Source organism: Acyrthosiphon pisum, chromosome A3, assembly GCF_005508785.2.
Source record: "Acyrthosiphon pisum isolate AL4f chromosome A3, pea_aphid_22Mar2018_4r6ur, whole genome shotgun sequence".
Taxonomy (NCBI): domain Eukaryota; kingdom Metazoa; phylum Arthropoda; class Insecta; order Hemiptera; family Aphididae; genus Acyrthosiphon; species Acyrthosiphon pisum.
In genome coordinates, this window is record NC_042496.1 from 14,516,129 (window position 1) to 14,533,699 (window position 17,571).

The 17,571-nt window shown below is 28.1% G+C and overlaps 1 protein-coding gene across 2 annotated transcripts in view; it reads right to left on the minus strand.

Annotated features, from left to right (window-relative positions):
• Positions 1-17,571, minus strand: part of LOC100568906 (potassium voltage-gated channel protein Shaw) — a 155,416-nt gene that overhangs the window by 27,498 nt on the left and 110,347 nt on the right. For both annotated transcript variants that reach the window (XM_029491334.1, XM_029491335.1), the window contains exon 6: positions 1,608-1,802. In XM_029491334.1, coding sequence (XP_029347194.1) covers positions 1,608-1,802 — 195 coding nt within the window. The remainder of the gene's footprint in view (positions 1-1,607; positions 1,803-17,571) is intronic.

Below are 17,571 nucleotides of genomic sequence, written 5' to 3' on the forward strand. Positions count from 1 at the left end.
TGCAACCAACAATTCTAATTTGAACTTGGTTGTAAAATGTTTAATTGATAGGGAAATTGATGATTATTATATATTTTATTGAGACAACCATTTAGAACAATCGTTATAATATTGTACGGGAGAAATATAACAAACATTGTTTTAAAATCATAAAACTAGAACAAAAACTAAATTTAAATTTATAAGCTCATAAATATATACATTATGCAATATTATAACAAATCGTATAACATGATATACATTTATATGTACATGCTGATTGAGAACTTAGTTTCGACTAAAACATACATAAAATTAAATAAAACTGAACAAAATCCGTCTGTTGAAGGAATTTATAGATGGGTTAAAAAGGTTGTAGGAGTGTAGGATACTTTGTATGATTACATAGAAAAAATCAAAACCATGAACAGTTTGTATAATTTCAAGTAGTTAGTATTCAAAATATATAATATGGGGAACGGTTTGTTTTATTTCAGAATTTTTAACTTTGAAACTAATTTCAAAATCCAATGCATACACAGAAATCATAGAGTGATATAAATACTCGAAGTCCATACATTTACTTTGACTAATCGGAATTTACATATTAGTATCATGGCGTCACCATGTCTTGTGCACATCTATTTACGCATTCTTAATATGATTTAATATCTGTTTCACATGAATACTGTCAAATAACATACGCCTACATTGCATCGGCGGAGAGTTAACAATATTTAAATCGAATTCCATTTTTCTAACCAGAAATATTATTCCCCCATGAACCCACTGAGAACAAACGAAACGATATTATATTAATTTAATATTATTTTGGTGTATGCCTTAAACGATTTTATTATAAGACTGTTTTTCGGACCGGGATCTAATAGCTCGTATATAACATTATAATACACAAACAACCACGTAAACGGTTTCACCCTTTCGATTCTAGTTGTATTAGTATTACTATATTGTAACATATTTCGATGTTGACAACAGTATGGTTACCTACCATAACAGAGGGTGCACACCCTTTCAGAATAATATTGAACTAATTTATTATCGAATACCTATGTACGCATGCATCGGCAACAACGTGTAAACTTATGTGAAGGAATGTCGAACCTGAATGTCAAATTAATACTTGTCAAATAAATAATAATAACACATTTAACCAAATTTCAATGAAAACCAAAAATATATTATAAATAGATTGAGATCTCAAACGCAAGGAGTAATTTGTTTTATTTAAACGTTGGATGCATGTTTATACTATTAATATCAATTAGAAATAAGGTTATAATATCATTATTGTCATTAAATAAAATACGGTTTATACACAATAAATTATTATGTTTAAGAATCAGTTAACGTCATACCGCTATTATCAATCTGAAAATTCAGCTTTAAAATACTTAAACCTAAATAAATAATTTCTACGTTTTATTTTTTTAATTTATTCATATAAAATCAATATACCCGTTAAGTTTACCGTAAACGCTGAAAAATGTAATGACAAAAATAAACAAACCCCACAGACCACTGGTTGTGAATTATCTCGAGTGGACAGGTAAAAATTGTTATCAAAATACATAGAAACCGTGATTTAAAATATTGAAACTACGTACTTTGGCAGCATTCGACGAGTACGGTTCGTCGAACATGGACCACAACTGGGGCTTGAACCGCTGCCACCAGGTGAGTCTACCCTGAAAGAATGCCTCCTCGAAACCGAATTTCCGAGCCATCTCTTCGTCACTAGGCTTCTCCGTATCCAAGTCCAGTCGGTCCAAAACCGCGAGTGTTTCTTGCGTATCCCTGTGCTATAAACAGAAAGACCAAAAACAATGCATGAGTGCAACGAGTCTAATAGTTAGAACAATGATATTACGGTAAACATAATAATTAATAATAATATATTAACCTGCTTACAATAGTCAACATAAAATAAAGGTTATACGAAACCACATCGATCAAATGATGTTACCTCAGTGGTGGATTTTAGAAAAAAGTCCCCAAGAACAACAAAAAGAACAAAAAAATAATTATTCATGGTTAGGGCACATTTTCATTTGTTAATTAATATTTTAAGTTAAATTATATAAAAACTAACATATGAGACTTCGTTCGTGAAAAACGAAGAAACATAACATTCGGCCTCGGTGCTATGTCAGTGTATCTCAATTTTAGTGCAGGTGCCCCAAATGTATTGTAGTGTTCGTGGGCAAATCGGCGTCATTATTCCTTGCTGTGTGAATTAGATATAGTACTTTTATATTATTTAAACTTTGTTAAAATTACTCTCTAAAATTTTCTGATATCCCTAAGAACAATCTCTGACATTTTCGTCAAAATTGGTCATCTAGTTTTTGAGTATAGAATACACTAATTTTTACTGTTGAAGTTTTAGTTAGTAGTACAACAGTCAACAATCGATGCACCATACACAAATTCCTGGAATTATTAGATCAAATTATTTTCCGTTCCTTTGTTCATATTTATAGTTAAAAAAAACTGTGAGGAACCTAGGAACTACACAGGCAAGGCCCAATTAGCGAATATTTATATTTGCTCGATTAAACCCAGTTGTTTTAATCCTTCAACCATGTGTGCGTATATTATGTAATCATTTAGTAAGTACATTCACATTTGTAATATTCTATCGTCTATGATTAAAATAGATTTATGATAAGTTTAAATTGTTTTCATTCGCAATATTTACCCTGGAAAGGTCAATTGGAACTCACAACAATATTTTTTGTTTAACTGATGGTAATATAATACTATCCTAATACAGGGGAAACGAAAACTTTTAACGTTATAATGTCAATATTATGTGAGTGTAAAATGGTATGGTCGATACGTCTCAAATACGCTGGAGGAACTAGCTGGTGCGGTATTTTGCCAAAAAAAGGTCATAATTAAGAAAATGTAAACTTGAAACGTTGTCTCCGGAGACCTTCACCTGCCCGTTGTACACAGGTAAATAAACCTCATCAAAAGCATAACCTTTTAGAGGGACTCGCATTGTATAATAACAAGTGACATGCCTAACCCAAATAGATTTTAATTTAATTTCACCGGCCGCGTGGAATGTTTATGTTATTATGCGGCATCAGTGGTGTTGGTTTCAAACGAACAAAATACCTTCATAATAATATTCGTGGTAAAAACCGTGGTTCAGGATGGGCTAAATTAGGTCAACGCCTATCTTATATGGACGTATTTGAAAAATCTCTAAAATCTAATACTTACCATTAATTAAAATATTTTCAAAAATCGTCAAATTGAATAAAATTTATATGCCTTCTTATTTTGCTTTGTATGGTTGTTATAGTTAATGATACAATGTTCTATTTTTATTGAAAGTTACTACTTAATGGGTATTTTAAATGTTTGATTTACCACAAAAACTTGTAATAATATGAATACCGTGTTGATATAATTTTAATAACCGTAATACACAATATGTAATGTACATTTTTGAATAATCACTAATATTAGTGATGAGACTAACCTAACCATGCTTTTCCTGATGACCATCATACAGGACAACGTTTATGGCCAAGAATATGAAATAAAAATGTATCTTTTTAATTTGAAAATATTGATATTGGTTATATATCTGGTTAGGAAGTAAATTAATAATATTATAGTAAAATTAATATATTTTGAAAAACCAAAATGTATTGGAAAAAATACTGTGAAGGTGATAAAACAATCATTCAGTAAACATTCAACCACGACAATATTTTGAATGAATTTTCTGTATCGTTTCCAAACGCACCAGCTTTTTTTTTATTGTACTACACGTACCTACGCAGACGTCCTAGTATCTTCGTGCTGTGATCATCCACGTATAGTGGATGAAAAACTGTTTTCGTTTTATTACGTTCTAGTTTTGCGTTAGTGTAAACCCGACCTGCTTGTCGAATGGAAAGTAAAAACTAAATTGCATGCGTTTTCTCGGTATCCGTTTGGAAACCGCGCGTGGCGGTAGCAATGTACAATCTACCTCCACCACCCTCTTACGGGAGTGGGTCGCGCGACCAGAATACTTAAGCGGATGTGGAATACACACGACCCAAAATCGTGGAATTGCGCGTAGAGTCCGCCTCCTGGTCTTGATCGTACACTCTTCGAAATTAATAACAATCGAGTCAAAGTGTTTTCTAGAGAATAATTTATTTTTCACTCGTTGTATTGCCTGCCGTTTGATAAATAATACACGGTTTATTACATCATACAAAAGCAAAAGAAAAACGTTTATTTGAAAAAAAACTCTGTAAGCATGACATATAATGATATTTCATGGACACAACAACCAATAATGCGTACGTAGAAAACGAATATAGGAAACATAATACCCAGAAAAAATTTCCAGCACAACTACTTAATATATTTACATGAGAATGTATATCCTTTAAACTATTGACATTATATACCTATAGTAATATAGTATGTACTTTATAATAGTCAGTGCATTAGAATAATACAGCACCTATAGGTAGCTAATTATACACACATTGTTGATAGTATAATACTATAATGTTTTAAATCTTCATGACAAATAATGGTTACGTGATATTTAGAAATTATTTATATTTTATAAATTAAATATTTTTTATTCGAGTTTATCCATTTCCATTATGCACAGTTCATGATAGTTGGTGAGTAATAAAAAACATTTTGGTCAACTCACTTGCGTATGTTGCTGGACACAGCTGTCAAAAATGTCCTATTGAATTCAATTATTATTTTCATTTAGTTTTTTACCCAATTCTTTTTGACGGATATTGGTAATTTGATTGTTAGGTTAAGTAAGTATGGATTATAATTATATTTTGAAACAATATGAGAAACTCCAACTGTAATAACTAATAATATGTTAATAACATATAAACACTTTTATGTTTGGGATTTTACCAATTCCAAATTATATTGCTCTATACAAAGTACATCAAATACATGTCAGGTATTATTATTTCAGAGATTGTCCTTTATAAAGATTTTGCCTGGTGATTTTTTTTACTAGGATTTTTATTCCAATTACCGTAGTTAACTGGTCGATAATATTATTTATTTTTACAAGGAAATTTAATTTTTAATTGTATAACCATATTTATATTCATAATATTTACGTACATTTATTATTTATAATCATATTCCAAAACTTTTTCGTTAGTCTCGGTTAAAAACTTGAAACTTTACATTCATAAAAACTGTTAAAGTTTATATTTCGAAACAACGCTATAAAAGATTCAATTACCAAAATGAAAAAATGTACATAGCTAAAATACGGAAACTGAATATCAGGCACTCGTTTTAATTCGCTCAAGTTGTTATTATTATTTTAAATTTAAAAGAAAACTACATATTTAGGACATGAATATTAATATAGTGTACAATTGTTTATTTATACTTGTAAAAATGAAAAAAAAATACGAAATTGCAGTATTCAATACCAATATGAATTAAATATTAGATTCTAATAGCTGGTAAACTGCAGTTCAGATTTAATTTATGATGTTGGAAAATATATTTGTATATGAAACGATTCAGACATCAAAATAAAAAAAAAATTTAACGGATGACGGTCAAACAAATGGTATGGTTATAATACATTTTATCAAACGTGAACGAAGTGCAAACGTGCACATTAAGAAAGCTATTACACTGTCCTGGAGTCTATTAACCTAAATCTATACACATTTTGGAGATTTAAAAAAAATTCATTTATGATGTAACATTACTAGATAAGGTCAAAATATATAGTATTATACATAAATCATGTTTATAGTTCCATTACATATAACATAGAAAAACCAGTTCACATATTATTATAACCGATAAGTTTTATAAAATATAACAAAAATGCATCTCCTGTAGGCTATAATATATTAGACACTGAACCAACTGCCGGAGAAAAACTGCCTAAAATTGTATTTAATGTTATGTAATAAAAATATAAAAATACTAATAATTTCCCTTAATAATCTCACAAACTTTTTTTGTCCTATTTCAGATTACTGATAATTGATTAAAATAAAAATATTAATAATAATATCACATTATCACCACAGTTCATCCACGATGCAATTTTTCCACGCATTATAATTCGCATGTCATATGGTTTATATTTCTGGAGTTGCACTGAATCGCGCAAGATTGTGGCGTCTCTAACTTAAAACTTTCTACAAACTAGGTCAAACACGATGGATGTGTTATAATATTCAGAATCATATTTCATATTCACACTAGGATTGTGTGAAAATTCTTACTCTCGTGCGGTCTGTGATGTGTGAATGTTATTTTATATTATTATATCAATCTCAACAGCTATGTACCTATATTGCCTATCCAATACGCCGTGTAACCTTAATTTTGTTGAAATATTCCGTAAGTATCCGTCTTAAAATTATATACCGGTAAAAAATACAGTGATATAAAAGCAAACATCAGAACTAATAGTGTAACTTATATTTGTAAAATTTTCCTAATAACATGTAATATACTTAATAAATTATATACAACTTGTTTAGATAATAGTTTCATTTTCCACAATAAATTTCCTCGGGTGATCTTTGGATTTCCGAATACTTGCTAACATATTATAATAATTAATAATAAAATTATACATTATTATTATTACTTAGCTAGTATGACATTTTGAGGTGATATGAAAATTTAAATTTAAAGTATTTAAATACGAAAATAAGACTGTATATTATTAATTATGTTAATAAATTATACGTAGGCCTAAAAAAGTGTTGACAAACATACAAAAACAACACATAATTATAAAACCAATATAATATAAAAGAATACAGTGACATTTTTTGGCACGTCGCGTTTGTTTTTAATATTATCATGAATAATTTGTTTTAATAATGAGAATAATACTATAATGATAATAATACATAAATTATTTTACGCCTCATCATTCTGATGTGGCTGAAATACTTTTTCGGGATGAATTACTCACATAATGTTCATCTGTTATAAAAATTATGGATCGTAAAAATAAACAAATATTGGCAAGACCGACAATTTTATTTGAAATTCTTTTTTAATAATATAAACTCTGAAGACGAACTTAAAAGTGAATAATTAAAAAAGTTTACGACCCTATTCTTGGGAGGTCATGTTAGTAATGTTCTTTGATTAAAAATAAAATCACAATGATGAATATTGTTATTGTTTTATGAGAACCCGACGATCGACGAAACGAAATAATATAGCTACAACGGCGTTAATAATAATACGGTCGGCCGGCGAGACACAAATAGAAAATTAAAATCAAAAAAATAAAACCAAAGTTTTTGTATTCGCTATCGATTTGTAACATATATATAACATTATAAAGGGAAAAGTCGGAAGAAAAAAAAGTAACATCGCCGTGGAAAACTGCGATCGAGGGAACGAAAATAATATATAATACACCATAGTCACGATGCGTGCGTGTATATAATATGTATATATTGGAATATATATATATACCATACGGCTGAACGATAGTCGGCAACCGCGATATTATGTTATATATATATAACACACGCAAACGCACACGTATCATACCATGTATATAACATACGAGAATAAAAAGTTATATTTATACGATATTATATTATATACCTATATATACTAATTCTCGGAGTAAATGGCACAGTCGAACATATACAAATAGTATTATGTTTTTCGGGGAAAAATTCTGCGATTTTCAAAAGCGTAGGTATATGGTTTTATGTACACAGAAATCGTATTGTCAAAACAAATACGACAGTAATATTATGTTTTATTGTATTTCTAAGCTGGATGGGATTAAAAAGGTTAAAATCGTGTGGTCAACGAACAAAGATGAAGTGATTAATATGTTGTATAGATATATTCATTAATATAATATGAAAAGAAAAATCTTAAAATAATTAAATAAGTAAAAAAAAAGTATTGACTATTGTTAGATATTATATCACATTAGTTGTAGCAAGATAAATGATTATTATAAGAATTTTGAATTATTATATATTTTAATACAAACAAAATGTGATAAAGGCTTAATGTATTAAACTATAGTATGTTCTAGCAAGTCATAATTAGCTGAGTCAATCAAGAACAATTCTAACAATTAGATTAACTGTATGACTTTGTATTATAGGTTAATTTGTGTAATAATGAAAAAAACTTTAACTATGGTTGTCAATATACTATATTACTATGCCCCCGCAGGTTTTATTGAAATAAATGTATTTTTGTACTTTTTTTCAAAAACTAATTTTCGTTTAATAATTCAGTAATATATAAGCATTTTCGACCACAATAGTTAATACCATTCGATAGTACTAGACATTTCGATAACTTTTATATCAATCACTCCCACACAAACCGATGTACATAAATTACAACATTTTATGAACATAATATTATCATCTTCATTATCGTCATGATAACATAATAAAAATAAAAATGGTCTATACCCTGTGTACCGGCTCTGATAAACTATATTATATTATAATATATTTTCAATATTATATTTTATGTGCCATGATAATACGACGTTTACACACGTCTAGGTGTGTGTGTGGTATATAATGTACAAAAATATGTGGAATATTATAATATAGCGGTATTCACTGCTCGTCGCCACCACCCATGGGCGCTTTAGCCTCGGGATGTTATAATTTCCGTGCGACTGACGCGTATGCGTCCCGATTTATTACTCGGGTCTCAAAGTTCCTTGTCAAATATACTCGCGCGGAATCTTTCATATTTTTTCACACTTTCACCATCGCTATTCATCTAATATGGTATATTATATATTATCATAACACTATAATATGGTTAACGAGACGGTGCAGTATCAATTTTACTTTTTTAAAAAATTCAAATATGAAATTAATTTTCTATGCAACACTATGATATTATAATTTTTCGCTGTACCAGCAATAACAGTATAATATTATTATAATATGTATATATTTACTTACATCAATATACACTTGAATATTTATAATACTTTACGTGTCAAGCGTCAATCGTAATCAACATTTTATGTGGTTTTATACAATATTGTATGCTATCCACTTATTATAGTATATTTTACGTGGACCCTTGCAGGGATATAATATTGGAGCTGATCTACAGTAACTGGTCACAACCGGTTCATCAATTTCAGTTTTGACTTATTCTGTAACTTTGTGATTTTTACCTTGGTAATAAATGTGCATTTTTATCTTTTATTAAAAATGTTGCGTTTTTACTTCAGTATACCCCAAACATGAATTAAGTTAAGAAAAATACATTAAAACTAACATTTTTAAAGAAAGTTGAAAATGTTCAAAAAGTTTCAATGGAAAAAAATCGTTCAATTGAAAATGTTCAATCTTATATCTCTAGAACTTACTTACTTATGATTTTAAAATTGTTAGGCACTGTTAATTTATTATTATTATTAAACTACTAACTACATAATCGAACTCACAACGAAAAATACATACAAAATTATATATCCTATGTCGGTAATAAGAAACAAAATTATTCGGGTTTCGGATTAACCAGAATGTTCAATTCGGGTGTTTTGAAAATAGAATCATTCGGGTTGTATGGTTTTGGGTGTTTGATTTTTTCAGGGATTTTAGGGGTGTTAGGAGTTCAGGATCATTCGGGTCCAAAGCTCTGGTATAAATTATCTTTAATACTGTTGTGTTTGTTAAATAATTATTATATCGATACCTAGTTGTCGATACTTATATATATATATACTATACAGTGAGGAACTCAAATAGGTTAAAAAAATAAGTCATGCTGGAGTGCAAAATTCCCTATGACCTTTTTTAACCCTTATTTATTGGGACTCAAGTATGCGATAGAGTATCCGAAAGCAACCGAGGGATAAAGACGACATATACAGAATAAGTGCAATAATTAAAATACTTATCGCCCGTACTGAGATATTTCGAATAACTAAAAAATATTATAATATTATAATAATTATTATACCTAACTAGTATTATAATATTATTGTTCTGTGACGCTTGTTCACGTGTCACCATACTTTTAATTTGATTACTCAAAAAAAAACGATAAAAATGTCTCATGAGCAGAGAGACTGATGCACCTGAATATGTTTGAAAAAAATACGAAATTCACAGGTAGGTATCTACTAAATATTATATTTAATCAGAAACTTACACATAATCTTCAGTAACTGAATTTTTAAGGTAAAGGAGATCACCAAACGAAAACTATATTTCCAATCTATCTAAATACAGTCAAGGGGATTCAATATTTCCACCTAGAGTGAATTTTATGGGCTATTTTATGGTAATTTAAAACTTTTACACCGCATATTATGGCTGACTGTCACGAAATCTGCTGGAACAGACTAACATTTTAATTAAATATCAGTTTGGTAAAATCCCACAATTTATATATAATTTTACATGTATTTTTATCAGTACTAAGTATTACATTTGTTATTAATAAAATATAGGCACATTAAGTATAAATTTTAATTTGTAGTAGAATTGTAATATTAATGTATACACACAGTATTATGAACCACAAATAAGAAAATACAATCGCGGTCATGTTACCTCAGCCAAAGTATTATTAATGCAGGGTTTGGGACTTACTTAGTTTAGGAGCACTATAAAACGTTAAAATATGCAATTGTATATGTCCACGAAAAAAGTAATTTTAGCCACTAAAATGTAAAATGAGAACAAACATTTTTAGAACAAATACATTTTTAAAAAGATCGAATAAAAAAAAAAAACGAAAAAATACAAGAAATACATGATTTATAGTTATTATATCATATTAATGTAGGAAATATGTTAATAATTATTAATTATAGATGATTTAATTGAAATTTTTTTTTTTTCATTTGAAACATATTTTAGTAATAAAATTATAAAATTAATTCAAAAGTTAAAAAAAAAGGTTTTTTAATGATCAAACCAAATTAAAATTTTTAGACTTTAAAACTTAACTAAGTGGTCAACAAAATTTAAATTTTTTTAGTTTTTGACAATTATCCGAAAATAACATTGAAAAAAGTGAACATAAAAATATAACTTAAAATAGCCAAACACCTAATATTTTACTTTAAAAAGTACTTGTTTATGACTCTCATTCATCCAAGAGGTAGGTACGGATAATATGCAATAGTTATAATGAAGTCTATAATCAAACCTAGATTTCTAATATAAGTATACCAATAGGTAAATATTTTTTTTACGATATTATAACAACGTACATGTTATAACGTAATTGAAATTGTATGACAAACAAAATCAGCACTCAGTACCTATACCTAATGTATACGCATTATATACATTATACATTATAATATATTTACTATAACTATAATATTATATCTATTGAATAAATAAAGTATATACACTCATATATGTATTATTTATATGTATATATAAATGTATATACATATATATATATCTCATATCACTTCCAAAATTGGATTGGAGTGCGTTGTTCACGGGAAAACGGCAATTTCCGAAGTACATATTATATTTGCCTAAAGGTATTTTTTCACAACATTCAAAGAATTCACTCGTATTTTAGATAAAAGCTCCGGGATACATTTATGCTAGACTGTCCTTTTCCATTAAAACGAAAAACCCAAAAATGTTCAGTGATACCTTCCTATATATATATATCGTGTATACAATAATTATTAGTGTTGCGCATCCAGAATAAATTCTTTGCGCGTTGATGGTGAAAATAAATTATCTATTTCTTCCAGGCGCCGTCTATCCTCAGGGGGACGAACACTCAAAATTGCCATATTATCCCAGAATAAGCCCGAAGCTAGTAAATTGAATCATTTTATTTTGAATTTTTTGTTTTTTTGTTAATTCAATATAAAACAACACGGATATAATATAATAGGTATGTGGGTCTAGGAGTGGGATAAAATTGAATTAGGAACGTATTTCTATCGGATACAAATATAATGTACTGGTAGTATTACTAATATTATTACAACACTTGAAAGCCATTATTTTCGATCAATTTTATTCAGTTGAGTGTTATAATAATAAATAGTGAATAATATTATAACATACAATTTGTAAGGGAATAATTTTTACGATTAATATAGATGAAAATAAACACAAATAATAAATGATAGTTCATTATTGATTCATACATATTTTGGAAATTGTATATTATATACCAACACGCAAACAGTTTTCGAAACATATTTATATTTTTGTTGTTGCTAACAGTGCTTATTAAAAAAAATTGTACTGTCTGAGCAACGTCAAAGAAAAAAAAAATAACGTAAACATAAACTAAAAATCAGGTCAACTGAAATATCTTAAAACTGAATATTTTATTTATCCTTTTTTTGTATAATTTATGAAACAAAGAACGCATAATGATAAAAAAAAATATGAAAAAATGTAATTATACTAAACCATTTTTACTGTATATATTTAGTTATTTTATCTGCCTTTTTTTTACGTTTGTTGATATTTCGAAAAGAATTAGGTTATTACTTATTATAATATACACTATCACATTAGAGTGCTAATTTATAACTGTAATAAGAAGGTATATATATACATATTTTTTTTTAATATCTCTATCATTTCCGTATTGTAAACGTATGTGTTCGAAAATAATTAGAATGGTTTGAAAGTCCAGTAGTTAGTTATATTGAATTCAAATCACATTTGGTTATGGCCAAATATAATTGTTTAAATATAATTTATATCCGCTGGTTGTTCAAAACTGTTCAAATTATACAAAATATAAATTGAATAATCATTAAATAAATAAAACGATTTTTCAATTACATTTTAATTGAAAAGAAAAACTTTTGAGTGAGCGGTGCTTTATATTATATAATTAATTCAAATCACATCGTTGACATAATTTAACTTTTTGCCATGGTCATAAAATATGAAATTTTTCGTAAGATAAATAAATTCCTTCATATTTGTTTATAATTCCAAAGCATTATAAAGACCTAAAGTGTGTTTATTTTTTTATAATCGTGTTTTATTAATTATTTTTTTCTTTGTTCAGTAGGTATATTATGAATTATTTTTAATTGAACATTTTTAAATTAAGATTTTGAATTGTTTTTTTTTTTTAATTACAATTATTATTTACGTAGTTACTTAAAAAAATTAAACAGCTGAACTGATGACAAAACAAAAATGTTGAAAAATTGAATGCGCGTAGGTACCTATATTAAATAATAAAAAATAAATAAACCATTCTTAAAATATTTAATTAAAAAAATCTTTTCACAAAACCTACATTTCAATGTATTAACATATCAATAAATATTGCGATTCGTAATAGTCACACATTTCAAAATATGTATTTGTATAGTCCTGAATTTTATACCATTAATCCGCGCGCAAATGAATAATATTAATGCAATATAGAATATATAGACTTATTTTGATTTTTATAACTTTTGTTCAGCTCAGTTAACAAAAATAAATATTTATATACGATAAAGATATTTTTATAGATAATTTTAAGTATTGCTGTAAATTTCGACCTATTTTAAAAATGTTATGTAAATTGCCGACTTGGTATATTTTATACATAATATGTAAATTTTGGCCCGAGTATATTTCGTATACATGTAAATTGTGGCCTAAATATTTTTTATTCATACGTAGGTATGTTAGTACTAGTAATATTTTTACAAAATCTATATTTTTCTTCCAATTTTTCAGACTTTGGCCTACAATATGATTTTATCAATATTTTTTTGATTATTATATTGGGTTTGTTGGTTGTGCACAGTTAGTAACCTTATAACAAATTTAATTTTTTTATATGTTTTAAATTTCATGTTGAAGAAAATTTTGTTTAATTACAAAAAAAAAAAATGGTGGCCAAATCCCTCCATCTCCAACTGTAAAATATTTTAGGCTGACCTTAGACCGCCGTCTTTCCTGTACTCGCCATATCCAAGCCAAAAGACTACGATTAAACTCCCGATTATGAATGTTAAAAACTCTAATCGTCAACAAAAAACAGTCAAAATTAAACATTAAATTACTTTTCTATAAATCTCTACTTAAGTCGCTCATATGACCTATATTTATGGGGCAATGAAAAAAATCTCCAATCTAAAAATAAAAAAATGCTGAGATTCCAAAATATTACGCTGAGGAAAATTACCAATTCCCCATCACACCCTATATAAAAACTCACACATGAAAACCATATATGAAGAGGCCAAAAGTTACTATAAACAATACAACCTACTCCTTACCACTCACCTCAATACGCTTATAAGACCTTAGCAACATTTGCCATCCGTGGAAACCCTACTCGTCGCCTTAGGCGAAAATGGCGCAGAGACCTGCTAGATAACAATTCTTAAAAATCAAAATAAATAAATAAATGACCAAAGTGTCATCAATGGGTGACTTCTTCAATCGAGTGTTCAAGTTTTCTTTTAGTTTATATATCTCATAGTCTTATTGTGCCTCTTGGTACAGGTTGCATATTAATAATAATAATAATAATAATAATAATAATAAAAAATGGCAGGAAATATAGGTAGGATAGAAACTCGAGTCATAAGTAAATTTCTTTAAATTAAGTTTACGTTCTGAGAAGTTAAAGTTCAATATCAGCATTTTGTAATTCAGAATTGATACTTTTATATAGCTTAGTGAACATATCGCCAACGGCCAACCGCTTTTATTTTTAAGTTATTGTTAAGTTTCTGTCGATTTATTTGTTGTTTTAATATTTCTGTATAGTATTATATTATGATTACTGTATACACTGAACATGAGCTACGATAAACTGCAAACTGGCTGCTTCTTTAGTATTGTATTAGTGAACATATTATCTACATCGTAGATTATTACTTATCTTTAAATTATTTTTCCAACTGGAAATAAACAGAATATCCCGTGATGCAATTTACGTACGGTTCACAAATACCCGGGCAGCAATTTACGTATAATAATATATAACTGTGGCCTTATTTTAGGGACACAATTTACCGACTATGAATTTAAAATACCTATGGATGAATATTGAATATGACAATATGTATTTTTATCTATACGAAAAAACCTTTTTGTCCTAAAAATACATATTATACACCCACAATAATTCACCCATCACGTAACACTTCACTCTTCTGTATACATGTATAGTTACCCTGCCATCTTGAACATTACGTGTGTAGTACAATGTGTATACAATACTTACACGCGAGTTTCATGTAATTTTATTATTTATTTTGATATAAATATACAAGACAGTTATTATTTTATCTGGGCCATTTCACAGTTCGGATAACCATATATTAATGCGCGTTCGACACTTGAGAAATTCAACCGTTGGAAAATAAAGGCTTCGTGTGGTGTGTGGATTTTCGGTCCGAGGAAAAGTTGTGATTCGCATCGTCTGGATCCCCCTGGGTAGAATGGAAAGTCCCGAAATACAGATGTGAACGTAGAGACAGTATTCCAGTATTCGAGCGGAGACAGTTCAAGTGAAAACGAAAGTTGACTGACTATAGCAACGACGACGGCGGCAATGATATAACATCGATTTGGGCGTTTTATACAATAACGCCATAGTGACATTTATTTATTCAGATCATTTCGTTATGACTCAGTCACTTGTCAGTCGTCTGAACAAAATTACGCCAATCGTTTATATCGACGTCTATAATGATATTAATTCGTACAGAACCTTCAACGTATTAATTATAATAATAATATATACGCGGTAAATTGATTAGCTTTCAGTTTTCACCCATTATAACTACCTACAGGTTATAAAATATAATTTGTGTTAATTTTAAGTAAAACATTATTGTACCCAGTAGGTATCATCTTGAAGTCTTTTAAAAAAAAGTATTATTATTAATAATAGTTGTGTAAAGATTTCTGTAATTATATATTTAAAAAGCGGTTTTAGAACTTAAAACAAAATATTATATTCATTCCCATTTCCCATTATACCGGTCTTACTGGAAAACGTATCTATAAATATTCTTTCAGATTACTTGAATAAAAATAACAAAATTTGATACAATACAATCGACGAAACGATAGTTTCGTTGACACTTATTTCGAAACAAAAGATTTAAATTATTGTCGACTTTATTCCATCTAATGGTCATAAAAAAATAGTAGATTAAACATTTTTTTCTTATTAATTTCCTCAATTAATAGCTATTGTCATTTCCATCCTTTGATAATCTAAAACCTAATACGGTTTTATAATGTAATAACATATAATATATACATTATAATGAGCTATTATTATTTATGTTCATAAGAGTACCTACATTTATTTTTCAGCTTCAATAACTATGTATCAGAGGTACATTTTGCTATTTGAATTCTTACATAACCTATAATTGTATACTAATTATATTATAATTTAACGAATTCTTTTGCATTAGTTTAAAAATTAGGAAAGTATAAATATTCATGTTTGTCTTGAAAAAAATATCCATGGTTTATTTGTACATAATATCATCAAATTTCCTGTATTTTTTTATTTGTCAATTAGTAGGTATTATTCGTGCAATATTTTTATAAGTATATAAAGCACGTTTAGTAAGTAAATAAATCATTTCATTATAAAAAATAATAGTGGTTAATTTTCACAAACATGACACAAGTCAGTGTGAATGTCTGTCGTTTTGTAATTCGGGGACCCGTTTTTTGTCCAAAATATTACTATTTATAAAAACTGTTCAACAGTAAAATAATGTGACAATTACTAAGGTAGATAATCCGCAGTGTGTTTGGCAGTGTAATCTGGTGACATTGCGTCCAGATAGCAGCATGTATTAATCGAACAAATATCACAGATAGTATAGGTACCTAGACAGGCACTGTCATAAATAACTGTAGTTTTCTGATCGTCGATCATTCGAAACGGTTATCGATTTACAAGTTGCCTATAATATAGCGATATTATATAGCAGCTATACAGTGTGTAACAGAAAGAACTGACCAAAAAAAAAAAAAATTTATGCTACTTAAACTTATGACAAAAATTGATAAAATTATGGGATTAGTAAATAGTTTTAGAAATATTCCCATGTTAGCAAATTTCCAAAAATAATATTTTTAAAAAAGTTATAGCGTTCCAAATTAATTTAATCAAAAAAATACTGATATTTAAAAAAATTCTAAAAAATAAACTACTTGATTTAGATAAATGTTTTTACCATCCAAATAGTTCTTATAATCAGATTCGCAAATTGGCTATTTTGAATTTATTCAAAAAAATTTAAATCAAATTTAAAATTTTTCATTTTTGGTATTCTTAGACATATCGCAAGCTTTTGATAGAATCTGGCACGATGGTCTCCTCCATAAACTAAAAACATTTCTTCCTTCACCCTTCTATCTTCTAATCAAATCATACCTAACTGAACGTACCTTCCAAATACGATACGGGTCTGACACGTCAAGTATTGGCAGTATAAGTGCTGGGGTTCCACAGGGCGACATTTTATCCCCCATTCTCTACAATATATTCGCCGCAGATCAACCAATCACACCAAATACATCAGTAGCAGCTTATGCCGATGACAAGGTAATTATATCTATG